At 33.3% G+C, this 20,359-nt stretch overlaps 1 protein-coding gene across 1 annotated transcript; it reads left to right on the top strand.

Annotated features, from left to right (window-relative positions):
* Nucleotides 1-568: 568 nt before the first annotated feature.
* Nucleotides 569-20,149, top strand: LOC132732305 (uncharacterized). The gene is made up of 7 exons (XM_060718699.1): nt 569-847; nt 9,633-9,774; nt 10,366-12,014; nt 14,083-14,179; nt 18,942-19,030; nt 19,590-19,791; nt 19,955-20,149. Exons 1-7 carry the CDS (start codon nt 746-748, stop codon nt 20,146-20,148), a joined length of 2,475 nt encoding a protein of 824 aa, XP_060574682.1. The 5' UTR covers nt 569-745; the 3' UTR covers nt 20,149.
* The last annotated feature ends 210 nt before the right edge of the window (nt 20,150-20,359 follow it).

The raw sequence follows: 20,359 nt of genomic DNA on the forward strand, positions 1-20,359 counted from the left end.
TTATATTTCATGCAGCAATGGCCCATAATCGGAAAATTAATTCAGTGTATTATAATTTTTTCTCGTCTTCATGTGATTAATTCTTAGGGTGGTTTATTCATAAACCAGTTTACTTTCAACTAATGATGGTCGGTTATTTTAACAAAAACAACAACAACAACACCTTAGAAATATATATCCGGTGTGCTTAGGTAAAGACATCATTTTAAGTCATGAACCTGCGTACAGCTTCATTAGACTCTGACCTTTACTTCACGAGTACTATTTGTACCCCAGGAAGAAACGTACACACCGGTACGCACCTGTATACCATAGATCGTTAGCGTTGGTTTTTCAGTTTTTCTCAATATTTGAATTCTCTCATATATTTCAAATAGTAAATTAGAGTAATCGTGAACCTTTTGTTTGTTTTATGACCCTTTAATAATTTTTATCGGTTTTCTTCATTATTTTAAGGTAAGCGGACCATTTCACAATACAATAACAAAAAGATCTTATGACGAAAATAGGTTAATCAATATTCAAGTATAATGAGGAAAGGTAAAATATCTAATAGGCCTATAGTAACTTGTTGTCATTGTGCGTAAAATCTTAACATGATATTCACATAAATAATCGACGGTGTAGAGCCTATCTAACGAACCGCTCAACAAAAATGTATATAGTAAATGTATATGCCGTGTTTATCAAATAAAGTAGGGCACTCGCGTTTTACTTTTTCAAAAAGTAGAACAATAAATACGGAATGCCTCTTGGTGCCGTACCATTTCCGTTTGGAATATGTCGGATATGCAAGGATAAAGCTACAGGACTGCATTACGGAGTAGCAACATGCGAAGGGTGCAAGGTTAGTACAAGTGTACTTAAGTAGATACGATAGTAGACGATATGATTTAAGGTTAAGATTACACCGGTTGTCAAACATTAACGTATGTAGTTGTTTTTAATTATAGCTTATAACATAAAATTGACAAAGTGGTTCTCACGTTTTTGACACGAAATCATAACTATTAATTGTTCAATATTAAGTAAAATTCTGGCGATGAAATTTGTTTTAAATATAACTTTTGTCTATGCTATTGCTCCAGAATCAATTTGAATGACATTCTCTTGCACTATAAAATTATATTTAAAAAAACCCCCTAAAATATTTGTTAAAAGGTAGTTCACAAATACTGGTACTGATTTTCCCTATTTGAGAAAGCATTGCAGTGCATTTAAAGTTGTTAGCAGTATTAAAGTAAATGGGGAGGAATATATAATGTTCAGGTCATTTAAACAGACAATTAAGGCGGAAATTGACTTTACCTTTTTATTGTTTGTTTTGGGTTGCAACAATGTTTTGCTTTAGGAGGGATGGTGGTGTGGGGGTGTTCATTCTGGGTAAGGATATAGACTCTTAATTTATAACAGCGTCGTGTTCCCCTGCGGAAGTAGATGACGTGTACACATTTAAATAATGATTTATCTTAACTCATTTTTACGATTATTTGAAAATACTTATTTTTATTAATCTAGCATATATATATATCCATAACATATTTCACACGAATTGAGTTATAGCCTCTAATACGAATGATGAATTAATTAACTGCTTGTTTCTCCTGGTAAATCCGCTTATAACACCTCGTCAACATCTTGCCAACTAATCTTTAAGGTCATTGATCTAACTAGGTTACTATTGAACTAGGTTACTGTGAACACCAACAGATATAATATTATTGGTCCGATGCGCTTGATAATGAGGGCATATTTAATGGAGTCAAGCAAAAATATCTATAAAAAGTACAAACACGTGTGTGTCCCACAAAGTATAAATGACAGTGTTAGGATAACATTTCACATCTAATAAGAATAAGTGTAAATTCAGAAAGAAAACCACTGCATTCGACGTAATTCTAACTGTAAGATATCTATTCAAAATGGATACATTGATCTTTAGTATTATATAATACAGCAAGTTGTAACTTTTAATTTTTATATAATAATGTGGCGTTGACCGAGACTCACTAGGAAACGTATGCGTTTGATCTATCTTCGCTACATATCCCCCAAGAAAAATTAATGTTTCTTTGAAATATTTATGAATAAATTGGGTTCTAAGATTTTATATTTTACCTGTTACTACTTTTTACCTTGCTAATGTTCTGGAATTTATTTTATAAATCAGAAGATAAAATTGGTTATGAAACTGCATTAGTCTATAAATTACGACAGATTTCAAATAGAAATTCCTATGCCTTACAATATTGAATAAGGTTCCGAACAGTAATAGACTTCACAATTAAGATTGCTGTACACTTAGTTAATTGGATTGACTCAAAAATATTGTTGACAGATACATCCTATAAATATAAAATTAAAACTAGAAAAAAAAGAATGTTATAAAATGTAAATAAGAAATAGTTTGAAAAAATTAAGTTGTCATTTTAAAAGAAATCAATCCTATCATTTATGCAATCGAATTTGAAAACAATGCGAAAAATAATTCTTCTATAAAGTATTTTGATTTTATTTTGAAGATAAGATTTTATATACCGTTAGCAATTTATGCCCGAAGTGGTACAACGTATATTTGTCGTATAAATGCCAATGTTAAAGTGTTGTGACATTCATACAAAATACTAAACCACTATCAATGTGCAAATTGCTTAAAGCAAAAGAAGCAAAAAATAGGTCAGAAAATTGGCCAATAAATAACTTTTTTTTGGAAATTCTGTCAGGACATGTATAAAAATAAATGATTTTGAGAAATAAAAAATAAAAGCATTCCTTATAGGCATAAAACATGGTTCTCTTTTATTCCTCGAAAGCTTTTTATAAAATAAGAAAAAAATGTAAAATAAAAATGAGGCATAATGGACCTTTAAAGACACACTATGCTCCAGAACTGGTTCTATTTTTTATTCCTTGAAAGCTTTTTTATTTGTTGGTCTCCTGTTATAGTTTCAAAAAGCTTATTCATTGGTCAATCATCATATGCATCGTTTTGCTTTTTTTAACCTTTTTGCAAGTGATATAGTATTTTGTATGGAAGATAAAATACTACTTTGTTTACATTTTGCTACGTTAATTACAAGTAATATTACATCTTAAGGTGATAAGCATCACACATGCTCTAAAACCATTATTTAAATTTTGTAAAAACTTATGTGTGCCCTTTCTAAAGATGGGAAAAAATATTGGGGTATTCTCTGCCTTTAAACAGAAACGAATAAATAGTTATGTCTAACATGAGTTTATAACGTGAATAACTAGTAATAAATTTAGTGTATGTTATATGCTTATTAGTTGAAGGAAATAGCCCTGCATACAAAATTATTTGTCATAAAAGTAGAGAAATGTAACCAAAAAAGTATTAGTATTTTGACTTCCACACAAAACATTTAATTACTTTAACTATATTTAGTAAGATGGTTTGTGAAATGGGGGATAAGTAACTTTTGAGAAATAAAAACATAAACGCATTTCTTGGGCCTGCTTAATTGTTGTCTTGTCCTGTTTAATTCCCTTTTATATACATGTATACATTTCCTTTACTCTCCCTCTCTCTAAATAAAACAAATAAAAATCACTTCAAAAAAAATGAAATTGTTTGCCATAAAGGACATGAAATCTTTTACAAGTATGCTACGATTTCCACTTGGTTTTTTACGATACTACCAAGCACTGAAAAAGGTGGAGCACACTACACGTCGGACAGCTCTTTTCAAATACTCGGTGTTTAAGTCAAGCCTATTCTACCTTGTCTATATAACATATCATTTATTTCCTATTGGTCTTAACACGCCATCGTAAAAGCCAGTCCAACTTTATGACTTTGATTTACTATTTAACCAAATCATCCTCTTTTATGTTTAAATTTTAATAACTATTATAAAATAAAGCATATATCTAAGAAGTATTTAATGTCTAAAAGTCATCAAACTGGATAAAGAGCAGGGTCTGTCAAATAGTATTCTATTTGAATGACCCTGTAAAGAGTGACTATAGAAGATACAATGTATTCCATTCGATCAATAATTCTATATAAGCCAGTGCCAAGAGAATTATCTTTGAATTCTAATTGTTGAATTATTTGTTTTTATTCCATATCGTGCTCATACGGTCTATAAAATAGTTCTGTATAGTGGGAATTATTAATTCTTTATTAAATGGTGATGTATTACATTTCTTGAAACCATATCTGTTACATATTTCAGGTATGATCAGAGGATTAAACTATTCGAATTACGTATCTCCGAAGCAGAGACACTTGGTTGGTCAGTCGCTGGGCCCAACCTTGTCCCGCCCTTGTCAACATTTAAGTAACAATGTTTTCAAACAGTTTAACATGAGTGGAGCATCTGTCTCATTCATACACTTGTGTCACGATTAAAATGGTTCACTTTATAAGGGAGAAGATGTGTAAGCTGCCAGATAGCTCAGTCGTTATATTCGAAGAACGGTTTTTTAGAGGGTCTAGGTTCGAGTCCCGGTAAAGCTGCACATGTTTTCTCACCCTGTTGCAGATGGATCGAAAAAATACCATTTACACTCAAGCTCAATAAAGAACTTTCTTGAAACATGATGTTAATGGGATTTTTTTTAATTCATGTTGTACCCGAATAACATGAAGGTCACGTTTTATGATTGCCTATAATGCCAAAATGCTACAATGTTTAAAAGTAATCGAGATTGACAAGGGCAAAATAACGTACAGGGAATACTCTGACACACGCAAGTTGTACGGTGCGAATTCAGACATAACGCTTTTTAAACTTAAAATTTTATATTTAATTTAATGATATTTGCTAGCTTGACCACTTCAAAAGTGGCATAATACGTATTCAGTACATTAGATCATTTAGCTCGTGTTATAATTACATGTAATATAGCAGCGGATCTTTAGCAAAGAGGATGGAAACTAAATCAATAATTCCTATGTTATGAAATGGCATTGGATTTAGCTTTATCAAGAGCTTATTTATCTAGTGTAAATTTTCTCTGCGAGGATATGTTTCACACGGCTCACTTCTTTAACGAAGTAGAACGTTTGACATGTTATTTAAAGACATAGCTCTGTGTTAATATGCCGCTTGGCGCCGTACCTTTTCCGTTTGGAATATGCCGTATTTGTAGAGATAAAGCCACGGGTTTGCATTATGGAGTAGCTACCTGTGAAGGATGTAAGGTAAGAGGTGTTTAGCCTAATTCGATGAATATTATTATATATGTATATAGACAAATTCAGAAATGCGTTTCATTTCCAAACTCGGGTACTTAGCAAATGGACAAAACTGTGCAGTATGTTGTGAAAAAAAACAAGATTTTGTTTGAAATGTTTAATTTCAGTTTAAACTTCCTTTGTTGGTAAATTAAATAAAAGCGTTATCATAGTGGATTAACGCGTCTACTTTTTGTGCTTGCAAGACAAAATATAAGTTTCAAAAGTATGCTTGCAATAAATCGAACAATTAAGGATTGAAAGAAGTATAAATAGGGTAAGCATTAAGCCCGAGAAAACTCGAGAATATAACTCATATCGTTTAAAAGGAAACCTTACTAATTTAAGGTATTAAACTTAATTGCTTTGAGAATACTTTATAACACGCCACGCAAACAATTACTGAATTTGATTGATGAAGATATTTTACTTCATTGATAATGATACTTTGATATACTTTAAAATGTTAAGGTTATTTTAATTCATATTCATTTTTTATCTGTTTAAAACAAATATCAATAGGTAGAAAAACACGAAAGATCAGCTGAAAACTTGTCATAGCTTTTTATCATAATGTTTACGGATTTCTTTTTGTGATTTTTTTGAAAGCAGTGGAAAGAAGTGATAATTATTTATTTGTAAAAAGTGATGAGGGTATCGTCGATATGACAAATGACAGAAGTTATCAAATATATAATTATATGCGTTTGAAAAAGCCTAACTTTAATTTAAACTTAATTATTCATTATTAAAGTTTCTATCTCTTAGTTGTATCATTATGACGTGAGAAGAGCTACAATGCGCATAACATTCTTAAAGCAGCATGCATCCAGATTATGCTAATTTTCATGAAAAGTTTGAAAATATATTAAAAGGTATACATTATCCCACAGAAGCAAATAAAGTTTATTTCTTTAAAAAGGGCAGAAAAGAAAACGATACGTGACTCGTATATAAAAAGCTTTTGAGAAATTTGAAATGAATCACTTCAGTGACATAATGGGCCTTCAAAAGTAAATATTGTGAAGTTAACAAAGAAACAAAAAAAATATCAAAGAGTGCTCCGTAATCAAAGCGAAACTCAGGACATTTAAGTTATAATTTTTGGTGTCATGGCCCTTTTAACCATTTTTGGTCAAATCTGTTTATTTAGTACAATAATTTGATAACTATTAAAAGTATACGCACGAAATTTTGTGATCATGATTTCTGTAAGCGTCTTGAGTTACTGCTCCAGCACTGTAGTGTTTTCAATCTATTTAGTTGTTACCTTAAATGACGAGTGTAAACACCGCATGTGGTGCTCTTAATTTAAGACTTGCAATAGAATTGTAGACTTGTAGATATAGAATTCAAGGAAATTCACATCAAACGTGGTGAGATCTTTAGTCCATACTGGGAAAATACATTAATCTTTGTCAAAACTACAGTGCAATGTTTAAGCAAGAGGTCTTTTATGGAATTCACGTGTTTTTAAGCGTGTTATAAAGCCTCAGCGAGCTGCCAAGAAACGGGGATAATGTAATATTTAAGATTTTAGACATCTCATATTCTAGTAATTTTGAGATAACCTATCGTTTTTTATTGATGCGATGAAACTCAATGTAACGTTAATGATTGTACCATGGGTTTTTTTTCTCTCTCTAAAACATTACCCATATATGGTTATGTATTATTAATAGTTACTTTGTTTTTTGGGCAAGTATCGAGCGTTTAAGTTCCACGAGGGCGACTTGTTGTGTCTGGGTTCATATCACTGTACCCTGTCTTCCGAGCCTATACAATTCAGTTTCAATTCTGATTATACTTTTTAATGGATTTGATTATAATTAGTTGACAATGGGCATTCTTCAATTGATTCTGATTGTCAGGTATAATTTTCAATCATAACATAACCGAAAATCATTTCATTTTCCATCAGATGTCAAATGCATGCATTCGGTGCAAATTATACAAATATTACATCCACATCTGGAGTTATGTGGTTGCCGCTGTTCATGGTAGTGACGTATACCACAACGGAAAAATAAATAAATACCACGTGATAACAAAACGGGCTTCAAAAAGGGGCGCCTATGGGGCACGTCATTCTCCGCGTTTTTATGTTGGTTATTTCTATATAGAATTGAAATATTGTACTATCGTCATGTACGAAGCAAGAAGTCTATATCACGAAAAGTAAATGTTTCTAATGATTAACTCGCCGGACTAGTAATCAAATGATCGCTAGTCTCATGGGCTTACACACCATCAGGGGAAAGTCGTTGTTTCCTTGAGCAAGAAATTTTACTCTCATTGCTCAGCACTGGTTGGTTACAAAAACGGATTAGAAAGCGTGGCTTCCTAAACAATCGAACTTAAATAGATTCTGTGTAAACCAAATTTATACATTCGTTTTACATTATCAAAGATCACACTCTGTTTCTGTTTACATTTGAAACTACATTGTAGAACTACTTTCAGTCCGTATAAACTCCGAGGTTATTATGAATAATAGCCGGGGTGTTCCGATTTGATGGTCCGATCCAGCGGATTCACTTACATTTTTAGGGAAAAAAATGAGAGAAAAGACAAGAAATTAAGCATGTAATTTTCCTTTTGAATAGCAGGATTATATCATAACTTACATTTAACATGGTGAAGTTGTCGATAATGTGTATAAGGTCTTTGCACCTGTCGACTGTACTTTACACAATATTTTTTTGTTTTAAATTTGACAAAGACTAATTTCAAAATACTTTGGTGAAAGATTTCCCTAAAAGGGTATGACGCATGAACGAAATATTGTTGAACGGCAAAAACCCTAGTATTCAAAATAGCACCGTAATTGATATTATTCCGGATTATTTTATCCTGTTCATGTACAATATTCATGTGTGTTAAATAACAGAGACGAGGCATACTATGTACCCCCCCCCCCCAAAAAAAAAAGCAACCCCCCCCCAAAAAAAAGAACAGAACAGAAAATAAAACAACAACAAAAACAACAACAAAAAAACACAACAACAAAACAAAAATAATAAAATAAATTTAAATAGAAGAAAGACACCGGTGAAATTACGAAAGAATGTTTGCAGTGAAAATATTTTTACAGTGGGAATACCGAAAATAAAAAATACGCATTTTATTTCATTAATATTTCTCATTATTTCACAACTAATAGACAACAAAATTTCTTACGCAGTTTTTTTTTAATAATAACACTCAGGTCAAAATTGGCCTATAAATGAATAAATAAATGTATGTATAAATAAATGATGGATTGATTGAATGATTGAGTGGAGCCGCATTATGCATGTATGTACCACTTTTAGGAGGTCAATGTGATCTTGAACTTTGGCTTTGTGATAGGAAAGGGGGACCATGAAGCAAAGCTCATGATTGTGCTTACACATATGATGTTATTATGCTTTTCATGGAAGCAAGTTTACGATCAAGGTTAATTTTGGCTATTTGTGGTCATGATGACTTTGACCTTTGACCGACCCTGTTTTCCCAAAGTGGAGCCGACTTAGGTGTTATGTTTCAAGGAAAAGTTTTTGCCAAACACACTGGAGAGTATTCATTTTAGTAGATTACAGAATATCTATGAGTGCATTGGCAAAAGTTTCATGGGCAGAAAACTTTTGTTTCATATATATATTTTTTTTAAATTCTTTGGAGCCAATTTGATTTAGATATGGTTAGGGTTTTCGTATATTAAGATTTAAATAAGAAACAAATAGATGGAGAAGAGATAATGATTTGTCTAAAGTGGTCATGGTTAAATGGCTTGAAGCTTTGCACGTATGTCAAGAATAGTATTCAAGAAGGAAAGCAAGGAACTGTGCTTCAGTAACAGAAGTCCCCGAGGAGATTTTTTACCCACATTGTTCAAACACATGTCAAAATTTATCGTTAGCTATTGAGTCAAGCGTCATTGTATCACGTATAAATGTGATGCTGGTCTTTGGTCATTTTTTTTCAAGACAACATCTATTTTTAAAGCTTTGATGGTGAAATTAAGATGAAACAAGTAAAATCATTTTTCAACTTTTCAATGAAAATAGGCTGTATGTTGTAATAAAGGTTGTTACCACACTTTAGTGTAATTTTATATATGTACATAATTATGCTTATAAATCAAATTTCAAACATCGAAAAACATGTAAACTATTTATCGCAAATATTTGTCCACTTTACATGTTATCATTAAAATATATGCATTCATTTCTTATTGAAAAAATTGACTTTATGGAAAATAAATTTCTTATTACCTCCCTTTATTTACAGGAAACGTTATATTTGGTAATATCTTTATAAATAATGCTTTTTAGAACTTACAATATTGATAAATCTTATTTTGAGCATCATATTGATGAAATAAAACCATAAAAAATTGTGTTACAGGATCTTTAAGAAAAATAACTGATTTCTATATTTTCAGGGATTCTTTAAGAGAAGCATCTCCAAGCATGAGACTTTCAAATGTTACTTTGGTGGGTCATGTGACATAAACCCCAAAACACGCAGCCAGTGTAAAGCATGTCGTTTCAAGAGATGCATGGACACAGGAATGTCTATAGATGGTAATATACTAGTATAATTTTCTTTGATTGTTTAACTTTTGTATAGATCTCAACCCATTTTTGGTAATATGATTTCGGTGGTATGTCCATACAAATGGGTTTACTGGATAACCAGACAGTACGTACCGATTTCCAAGCAAGTGACACACTACTAATCCAACATGATTTCTGCATTTAGAGTAAGGGAAAACGGCCTTAAAATTATTTCATTGTCACGAGAAATTTCACCTCGTCCGAGGATTGCACTAGCGACATATTGATTACGAGTCCGATGCTCTCCCTATAAAGCTAAGAGAGTATATTTGGTATCTTTGGATATAGCATGACAAAAGGGTATATTGTATCTGTGTTTCATAATTGTGTACAAAATTACATCCATGTTAACATAACTTCGTTATGCATGTATTTGGCTTTAGTTGACTGAGTAGTTTTAAACTGTTGTGAAATTTCTTAGATTTGAAACACTTCTTATGTTTTATTGATATATTTCATTTTGAAATAAGTTTTTATTACCAATTTTCTAATATATTTGATATAACACTTATGAACGTTATAATGTAACGAGTTTTTAAACGTTTATGATATCTACAGGTGTGCGAATGGGACGGATTCCTAAAGTCGAGAAAGATAAAGTTTTAGAAGCTTTTCATGATGGTGGGTCACACTATAGTAACCACGAGCTTGTTGTTCAGCAGACGGATGGTGGCAACTATAGGTTTGACCTCAATAAAACAGTAAGAGCTAGCAAAACAACAAATACGCCATTAAATAAATCACCCTCGTGTTCTTCGACACAAGTAACATCAGTTTCTACAGGGAACGACGTAGTTTATGGCCCAAAATCTTGCGGTGATGCCATTGTAAATGAAACTAACGTAACCCCTGCATCTCTTATTGACAAGACTGACGACATTGGTAACAATATAGAAGGATTAAAAGAACAACCTGTTGAAAATGTATCTTCTCAAAATATAAACAAAGACACCGTATTTGATAATATTAAAAGCATACCCCTAGAAGACTCACCAGCTATGTTTAAGACGGAAGGGGATAACACATTCGGTCAATATTTCCCTGGGAACCAAACGACAATTAGTACCTCAATTGATAACGTGCCGAGTGAAAGATGTGAAAATCCTTTCAATGATAAATACCACAATGTTAGTTTCGGCAAAAACAATCTACATCAACATAGAAAATCGAATGTTTCTCAGCAGATGTTAAATGATCAGAGATTTGTACAAAATATGAATGAATCATTCAATAACTTTTCATTCTCAGAAAGTGCAATGAATCCTTTCAAAGGTAAGGCGACTGGATATAGCAAAGTATATAGTAATGTTGATAACCCAATTCATGAATCAGATGGTTTGAACTTAATTGGTCAAAGGCAAGGGAATGACATTAGACCCTTTCAGAATGACATAACCAATCAAATGGAAGAAAATATAGAAGGAGTATCCAACATACGTGAAGGAAACTTTAGAGCAGACACATCTTCAGTTGTACAAAATCTCAGTCATTCGTTATTAAGTAGCCCAAAACTAAAAGAAGAATCCGAAGAAGAGTGTTTAAGAAGAAGGAAAAGTTTTAGCCCAACCTTGATTAATGTTTTACTGGAACAAGTTCTTGATTCTCAAGAATCCATTCATGTTATCACTGAAAGAATTCACCAAAAGCATCAGCAAGGAAATTTAAGTCAACTCGTTGCCCAAAATCTTTCTCAACGCCTCTCAGAATTGTCAGCATCAAACAAGCGACGTAAATTGTCGGACGAATCTATGAACAGCCCTTGTCCAGAAAACAGGAGCAGAAAACATGAATGTTTGGATCATGTTAAAAGGAATACTTTAAACGACTTACACCCGCCGCCCGTTTTATCTTTAGGATATCAGAACTATTTTGAAAACGCTGCAAACAATAAGGAGTCAAATCAACAAAACGAGTGTATTTATCGTAATCATCAAGCTGACCATTCACACGTCCACTGTCATCACGTTCATTCCGATTCTTGTGGGATGTGTAACTTCAATGTGGCAACTAATGTTCCGAAGAATGGGTATGTAACTGAAGCTCCTGTAAGTACCGGAACTGTATCTAGTTCATCATTATCTATGGAAGAGGAAAACAAACAACAGCAGGTTAGAAATACGTTGGACGGTATAAACATAGCTATGAGAATTCTGAACAGACTGAAAGCGGAACACAGGGAGAAAATTCGCCAGTTTAAACTTGGAAAGGTATGTTACTTTTAGAAAAGATTTATTTCAAAACATAGAGAGATATTATCCCTCTGAACAAGGTCCATAACTGTGACTGAATAAGCACCACGTTGTAACATATAGAAAAACAAGATTGCATTTGAGAAAAATGCTATGCCACCGCATGGTTCAAATTTCATAGCTGTACATCAAAGGACAAGAAAGTAGGTCACATCATCAAAATCTAGGTCAAAGTTCTATTTTACAACTAAAACTGTGCACATGGTCAAAATGTCATTGTTGTACATCAAAGGACAAGAAAGTAGGTCACTGTCCCCTTGGGCAAGGCATAATTTTGACCCAAGGGTTTAATAACAATTTTGATACACGTCCACCAAACAACATTTCAAGTCAAATATCTAAGCTATAGCTTTCTCCCATTCAGAAAACATTTGTTTTATTTTCTGTTTTTACTACGTGTTCATAATGAGAATCACTGCCCCCGGGCAGGGCCAATTTTTGACATTTGAACAACTTTTGTAGAGGACCTACAGATGATATTATATATCAAACATCATAGCTCTATGCCTTGAACCTTCAGACAATTTTTTTTCACTATATGTATGTACATAATGAAAATCAATGACCCCCGGGGCGAAACCAATTTGACCCCAGGGCTATAATTTGAAAAATCTTGCTAGAGGTTCACTACACAATGTTTCATGCAAAATATCTTAACTCTATCCTTTGTAAATTTAGAGAAGATGATTTTTTAAGTTTTAACTATATACATATAAGATAAACCTCTGGCTCCCAGGGGCGGGGCTAATTTTGACACAAGAGGCAAAATTTGAACAACTTTGGTAGAGTACCTTTAGATGATATTATTTAACAAATATTAAAGCTCTAAGCCTTGTACCTTCAGACAATAATTTTTTTTAATTTTTTACTATATGTATATATTGAAATCAATGACCCCCAGGGCGGGGGTAATTTTGACCCCAGGGCTATAATTTGAACAATCTTGCTCGAGTTTTACAACACAATGTTTCATGCAAAATATCTAACCTTTAGCATTTGTCAATTGCTAGAAGAATTTTTTTTAAGTTTTTACTATATACATATAAGGAAAACCAATGACCCCTGGGGCGGGCCAGATTTTGACCCCAGGGCCATAATTTGAACAATCTGGGTAGAGGTCTACCAGACAATGCCTTATGCAAAATATCTAAGCTCTAAGCCTTTTGGGTTTTTACAAGAAGGTATTTTAAGTTTTTACTATATGTACATAGTGAAAATCAATGACCCCCGGGGCGGGGCCAATTTTGACCCCTGGGCTATTATTTGAACAATCTTGTTAGAGGTCTACCAGACAATGCCTTATGCAAAATATCTAAGCTCTAGGCCTTTTGGGTCTTTACAAGAAGATTTTTTAAATTTATTCTTATAATTCCTTTTGGTTGCCATGGCAACCAGATTTCTGCATGGAATGAAATTCTTTGAACAACTTTGGAAGCCCTTCACCCGAGGAACAATCCTGCCAAGTTTGGTTGAAATTGGACTAGTGGTTTTTCACAAGAAGATTTTTTAAGTTCACTATATAATCTATATAACACACGCACACGCACACGCACACACACACACACACACACACACACACACACACACACACACACAGGTGAATCGCTATATGCCACCGCATTGCAGATGCTGCGGTGGCATAATAATCACGAATAGCCTACACAAAAACGACTGTCCGAAGCCATGAAAATCACTACCATTCCTTTTTTTTGTATTGTTAACCCTTGTTTCACCTTGCATTCGACTTTGCCGTCACATTTGGTTAAGTTTTTGCGTGATAGTTTGTATCTCCAATGCTACTGTTAAACTTCGCACATTATTCATGTTATTTGAGAGTATAATAAGAAGTCACTGTTAAAGGTCCATATTTTTAACATGGATTTTGACAGAATTATGGCCCTTTTTTAAAATAAATATATAGAAAATTCTACATTTTACAGGTTCTTGTTTTAATAACAAGCATTGAGAAACGCCGAGCACGTGTATTGTCCTTTTGACAGCTCTTGTTTATTTTTTAACTTTTCAGATTTACATTCGAGTGATGACAGACAGTGAAGAGGACATCAAAGAAACGTACTCGAAGCTTATCAGCGGAATTCCAAGCATTAATGAGCGAATACTCGGTAAGAATTTATTCAGGGTTGAAATACTTTTTTTGTGGTCAATTTGTTCAGGTTTTTAGACAACATTAGGGTTGTTTTGCGCTCCAGTTATGCATCCTTTATAACTTCCTGACGACTTACTTCACGAGACGTCTTTTGAATACGGGCCTCAGTGACTGAGTGATAAGACACCTATATGGTTTCAAACTCCGTCATGTACTTCAGTGGGTTAAATGTGAGGAAGATGTCCTATTTCACTGACGGTCGGTGCCTGCTCGTGTCTGAAATAACACCTTCTTTCAAACAATTAAGGCTGAAAACACAACAAAAAATGGGCGTAACAGTGTCGACGTGACTTATATTATAAAGCTTTATCTCTATGAAATCTATAGCCAGTATAATTATGCCGTTTTAATAATCTAGATTCTCGAAAGAATTCTAAGATAGGGAGAATTTTCTGTTATTTAACACACATGAATATTGTACATAAACAGAATAAAATGTTCTAAAATGTTCTAGAACGAAATATGATGATGTTGTTTTAAGTAGGGTTTTTAACCATTCGTGCATGCGGCATTCGCTTTCAAAGACAAATAAAATCCAAACATTTTTAACATATAGGTATTTTTGATTTTTTTTTCAAAATTAAAACAAGAGTTTTGTAAACTACAGACAGCAGATATATAGCTTTAAGAAGTAATTATGAAATTATGAATAGCGTGAAACGTTCCTAATTAGTTCATGTTCTGATTTCCTTGGACTGGTTAAATGTCAATTTGTTAGTAACTTTTCTATATTAATGAACTTACTGTTCTAGATTCTAAATTAAGACCAAATAACTTTTAAAATTGTTACTTTTTTTGGTCTTCATTGTTAACATTTAACCTTTTTTAAAAAATTTATAGACATCAACCTTTTATATTAAGTAGTGAAGAATGATTCGGCAAAGCTTTGATATACTGAACGTATGTTCAATGTACAAAAAATACAAAGCAAATTGAAAATTACACAGTTTATAGGGACGCCACTGAGACTTTTTGACATGTCGGGACTGAAAATATGTTTTCGATATTTTCTCACTATTTTTTTCAGAATGATTATCCTAATTGTGAAAAAATGACCCAAATTTGAATAGCGCTTCAACGCTTTTCATTCAAACCTGGCTAGGAACAGCACGCAATACGATTTTCAATTCATTTTTGAGTATATGTTTAAATAATCTTTTTTATATCTTGATGTTTTAGGTGCCAAAGCTGATCTTTGTAAGAAATTCAACTTCTTTTTGGCTTATGGACCTCAGTGGAGTTCCTTTCAATTTAAGAGTACAATCGATTATAAATACAAACATTCCATCGGTTGCATGTTTCAGGGACGAGAATATTGGCAATATACAAATGAAATTCTCTTTGCTTAATAGTATCTTAACCCATTACTTCATATACACGCCTTTTAACGCCTTTTTCACCCCCCCCCCCTTTTTGTTGTCTCAAATGATGAAAAATGCCTTATTTAGGCCCCAAACACTTGTTTTTGTTTGAGAATTGTTGCTAAAAAAAGTGACCTCTTTTTCGGCGCGGCCCCCCAACCAAAAGATACATCAGGGGGTTGCCAGAAGGGGGATGTGCCCCCTTCTGTTTAGGGGTGTTTGAAGGGGGGCGGAGTCCCCCTCATCGCCAAGAAAATTTTGGACTTGTGAGAGGCTGTAAATGACCCCAGATTGATCATAAGTTAACATGTAACCAACGTTGAAAAGCATTTGACTCTATCTCAATCCACTGAGAAGTTGCAGCACTTTGAAATCAATTTTGATGGAAAAAATCAACGCAAAATAGTGATTTTTGGCAATTTTGAGATGTCCCCTCGTTGCCATGGTAACAGAAAATTTAAGCCTGATCCTGTTGTTGCAAGGGCAATGGTCCAGTCAACATTTGTGCCAAGTTTGATTAGTGTTGCAGCAGTTTTTATAGTATTATAGCAATTTGAACTTGTAACGGGAGACTTTTCAATGAAAACAGCCATTTTTCACAAAATGCTCATGAAGTAATGGGTTAATGAAAAAAATAAAAAAATCTACAAAACAACAATTTTTCTTCAAATTTATATGACAGGCCATGTCTAAACATGAAAAATAGCGATTTAGGGTAATTTCAAGTATTTTCATCATTTTCTGTTAATGAAAAAAATAAAAAAATCTACAAAACAACAATTTTTCTTCAAATTTATATGACAGGCCATGTCTAAACATGAAAAAACGCGATTTAGGGTAATTTCAAGTATTTTCATCATTTTCTGTTAACCCATTACTTCATATACACGCCTTTTAACGCCTTTTTCCCCCCCCCCCCTTTTTGTTGTCTCATATGATGAAAAATGCCTTATTTAGGCCCCAAACACTTGTTTTTGTTTGAGAATTGTTGCTAAAAATAGTGACCTCTTTTTCGGCGCGGCCCCCCAACCAAAAGATACATCAGGGGGTTGCCAGAAGGGGGATGTGCCCCCTTCTGTTTAGGGGTGTTTGAAGGGGGGCGGAGTCCCCCTCATCGCCAAGAAAATTTTGGACTTGTGAGAGGCTGTAAATGACCCCAGATTGATCATAAGGTAACATGTAACCAACGTTGAAAAGCATTTGACTCTATCTCAATCCACTGAGAAGTTGCAGCACTTTGAAATCAATTTTGATGGAAAAAATCAACGCAAAATAGTGATTTTTGGCAATTTTGAGATGTCCCCTCGTTGCCATGGTAACAGAAAATTTAAGCCTGATCATGTTGTTGCAAGTGCAATTGTCCAGTCAACATTTGTGCCAAGTTTGATTAGTGTTGCAGCAGTTTTTATAGTATTATAGCAATTTGAACTTGTAACGGGAGACTTTTCAATGAAAACAGCCATTTTTCACAAAATGCTCATGAAGTAATGGGTTAACAAAAAAAAAACAAAACGAACTGAGTTGGCATTACTGTTGAAACAACAACACCTGTAAGGTCTTAATTCGATGGAAATCGATCCAAAAAATAGTGTTTTTCTTGTGACCTCAATTGATCTGCTTGATAGACTTAAGAAAAAATTAAGATTATTAATTATGTTTTTCATTTTCTTTGCGATTCGAAACTTAACTTGAACATCAAGGCGACTTGGACTTTTGTAAAACTGTTGTTTCCGTGAGCTAGAATCTTAACACTTATACGGAGTACTAGTTGGTTCCAGGAACGGATTTTAGAGTGTTTCAATAAGCTTATAGCTTTAAACACAATCGAAATAAAATACATAAGAATAAACTAATTAGTTATGATTTAAGACTTTAGAAAATGATGAAATAAGTAAATCGCATTATAAGCCTTTTGTCAATTATTTTCTTCCATATGACCTTTATAAACAAGCATTCAAAAGCTGTTTTAATTTGTATCGAATATGCCGTAAAATGATTGTCTTATGTCTTTTGATGATGGAAATGCTACAAGTTAATAATGAGGACACAGGTGTTTTTAGCTTAGAATTTTTGTAAGACTGTTTTTCTCTCTCTGTTCTCCCGTTCTTTATAAGATCAGAAATGGCAATAGCTCAAAGGGCATTGATTCTTACCGAGAAAGAGCTGAAGCTAGTATTGATTTTGACCGCTCTTGCCAACTTATTTTTAACCTTTGGCTTCAGAGATGAAGGAAAAGACTGGGCGATAAGTGCACTGGTACTTAATATGATACAAATGTAGTTGTTACTATTTAGGCGGCAAATAATAATATTGTGGCGTAGAGACTTTAACCCTGAATCCGCTTCAAGCTGCATGCTTCCAGATGAGCTAAACTATTTTAAGAAAATCAAACTTAAGAAAATTTAAGTAAGACTTAAGAAAGAAAAGTTAAAAGATTCAAGATTGAAGTAATAGTTAATGTTATGACTGATTTCGGAGTACTTTTCACCATATTTCTACTGCGTGACTAACGCAGTAATGGTTTTACATATTTTGACCTCTTTTTGGAAATTTATGTGGATTATTGTGCCGTTTATAATGTGTAAACTATTTTCTCTGTCCACTTTACAATATTTTACTTCTAAATATATTTTTCAAAGTCTTCATGAAAATAAGCTTGAATCTGGAGGCGTGATGCTTTAATATCTTAAATGGACTTGTCCATCTTTCAATCTGGACAAACCCATTCATATTTTAGGGAATTCAAAAAACAATCTATGTACTGACTGGATAGCGGACAGAGCAGACCATATTAACTGAAACATTTATTGCTTCATTCTGATAAAAACCGTTTGCGCCTCTAAATATGATCATTTCGTTTACAAGCAAACCGGTTAAAATTAGTTCACCAACATTTTTAACTACAGTCCTATAAGTTGACAAGCATACCGGTTTAATCAAGCTCTCCAACTTCCTTAGTTTACGCCTAACTGTTGCATTTGATTGACAAGCATACCGGTTTAAACAAGTTCTACAACTTCCTTAGTTTACGCCTAACTGTTGCATTTGATTGACAAGCATACCGGTTTAAACAAGTTCTGCACCTTCCTTAGTTTACGCCTTACTGTTGCATTTGATTGACCAGCATACCGGTTTAAACAAGTTCTACAACATCCTTAGTTTACGCCTAACTGTTGCATTTGATTGACAAGCATACCGGTTAAACTCCAACTTATCTTGCATTAAGCCTAACTGTTGCATTAGATTGACAAGCATACTGGTTTAAACTAGTTCTACAACTTCCTTAGTTTACGCCTAACTGTTGCGCTTGATTGACAAGTATACCGGTTTAAACATGTTCTCCAACATATCTTGCAGGGTTCTGTAACAATGTCCCTGGTATTCACGACATCTCAAAGGAGGACCGAGATGTTCTGATGAAAAGGGCTTATTATGACATATGGATGGTAAGAACACATTTTTAATTTGTTTTAAGAAACTCTTACGATGATAAATAATTATCTTAAATGGACTTTGACTGTTGATTGTGTTTGGAGAAAATTTCAAGAAATTTATTGACTGAATGTGCCTCTAGACCATGTGCCGACCATGTTCACAAGACACGAAATTGAATAGTAAGGGAATTTCAATCAAATTTAGTGGCATTTTAAGTAGCAGAAATGGGAATTTTCAAGAATTCAGCATAATTTAAAATTGAATGATAATGTAATTTTGAATGAATTCAGCACAATTTAAATTTAAAGATTAAGAGAAGTTGTAATGAATTCAGTCATTAACGATAAAGTAAAGATTAGTTTTCAATTAAATTCAACATACATTAATAAATGATTGAATGAAAATAATCGCAGTCTTTGGGGATTTTACCATTTGAGTGTTAACGCAGGGTAGTGGCCTTGTCCGGAGCAGAGGGTCGTTTTGCTACTCCTACCTGTTTGGAAGGCAGTGATGACGATTTACTAGGTTATTGGTTATTAAGTTAAAATTTCTCTTCATTCTCTTGTACAGCTATGTTCCGCCGAGTATTTTGAAGATGACGTGAGCTACCTTATAATGGAGTCGGGAGAAATTTATTCAAGAAGAGCCATGAGAAAGATTCTAAATGACAACATGGTGAACAAACTATTTGAGTTTGCAAACCAATTTAACAGTCTGAAGCTGACAGATTTGGAAATAGCCATTTTATGTGCCACCCGTTTAACAGCGACAGGTATTTCGTTTAAATATCTAACTAAACTTATATACATCCGAAAGAAATTAAGCTTATAATGTGTTCACTTAGTTTATATTACCGTATAAAATACAAATGTCTCAGAGAAATCCTACAAATGTAAAATCGTACATTTATATATTTTTTTTGTATTTCCACTTAGATGAGCTCGAACTTTCTGACCGTGCCACGGTCGCCGCTCTACACTCACACCTTTTGGATGTGCTAGCAGAGGAAGTGAAACAGAACAATGAAGTTGCCCACTCTCGAAAGTTAATTGACATATTCAGTTTGCTGCCGCTCCTTGAAACAGTTAACAGAATACAACGAGAAATTATCGCAAAGTTCTCTGTCTAGGTCAAAGGTGAAGATTAAACTTTCATAATTTACATTTTTTGTATAGAAATTTTGAAATTTTGAAGAAACTATATACTTTTTGTGATCAGATGTGATCAAATTTACTTATTAAAATTCTCCTGTTTGTTATATCATCTTTATAGTAAAGTTATTTTCGTATGTTTTGGTAAAGTAAATCGGTTAAAACACGGCCAATGAACGTCTTATACAG

This window comes from Ruditapes philippinarum, unplaced genomic scaffold (assembly GCF_026571515.1).
Source record: "Ruditapes philippinarum isolate M1 unplaced genomic scaffold, ASM2657151v2 ctg2811_1_1_1_1, whole genome shotgun sequence".
Classification (NCBI taxonomy): Eukaryota; Metazoa; Mollusca; class Bivalvia; order Venerida; family Veneridae; genus Ruditapes; species Ruditapes philippinarum.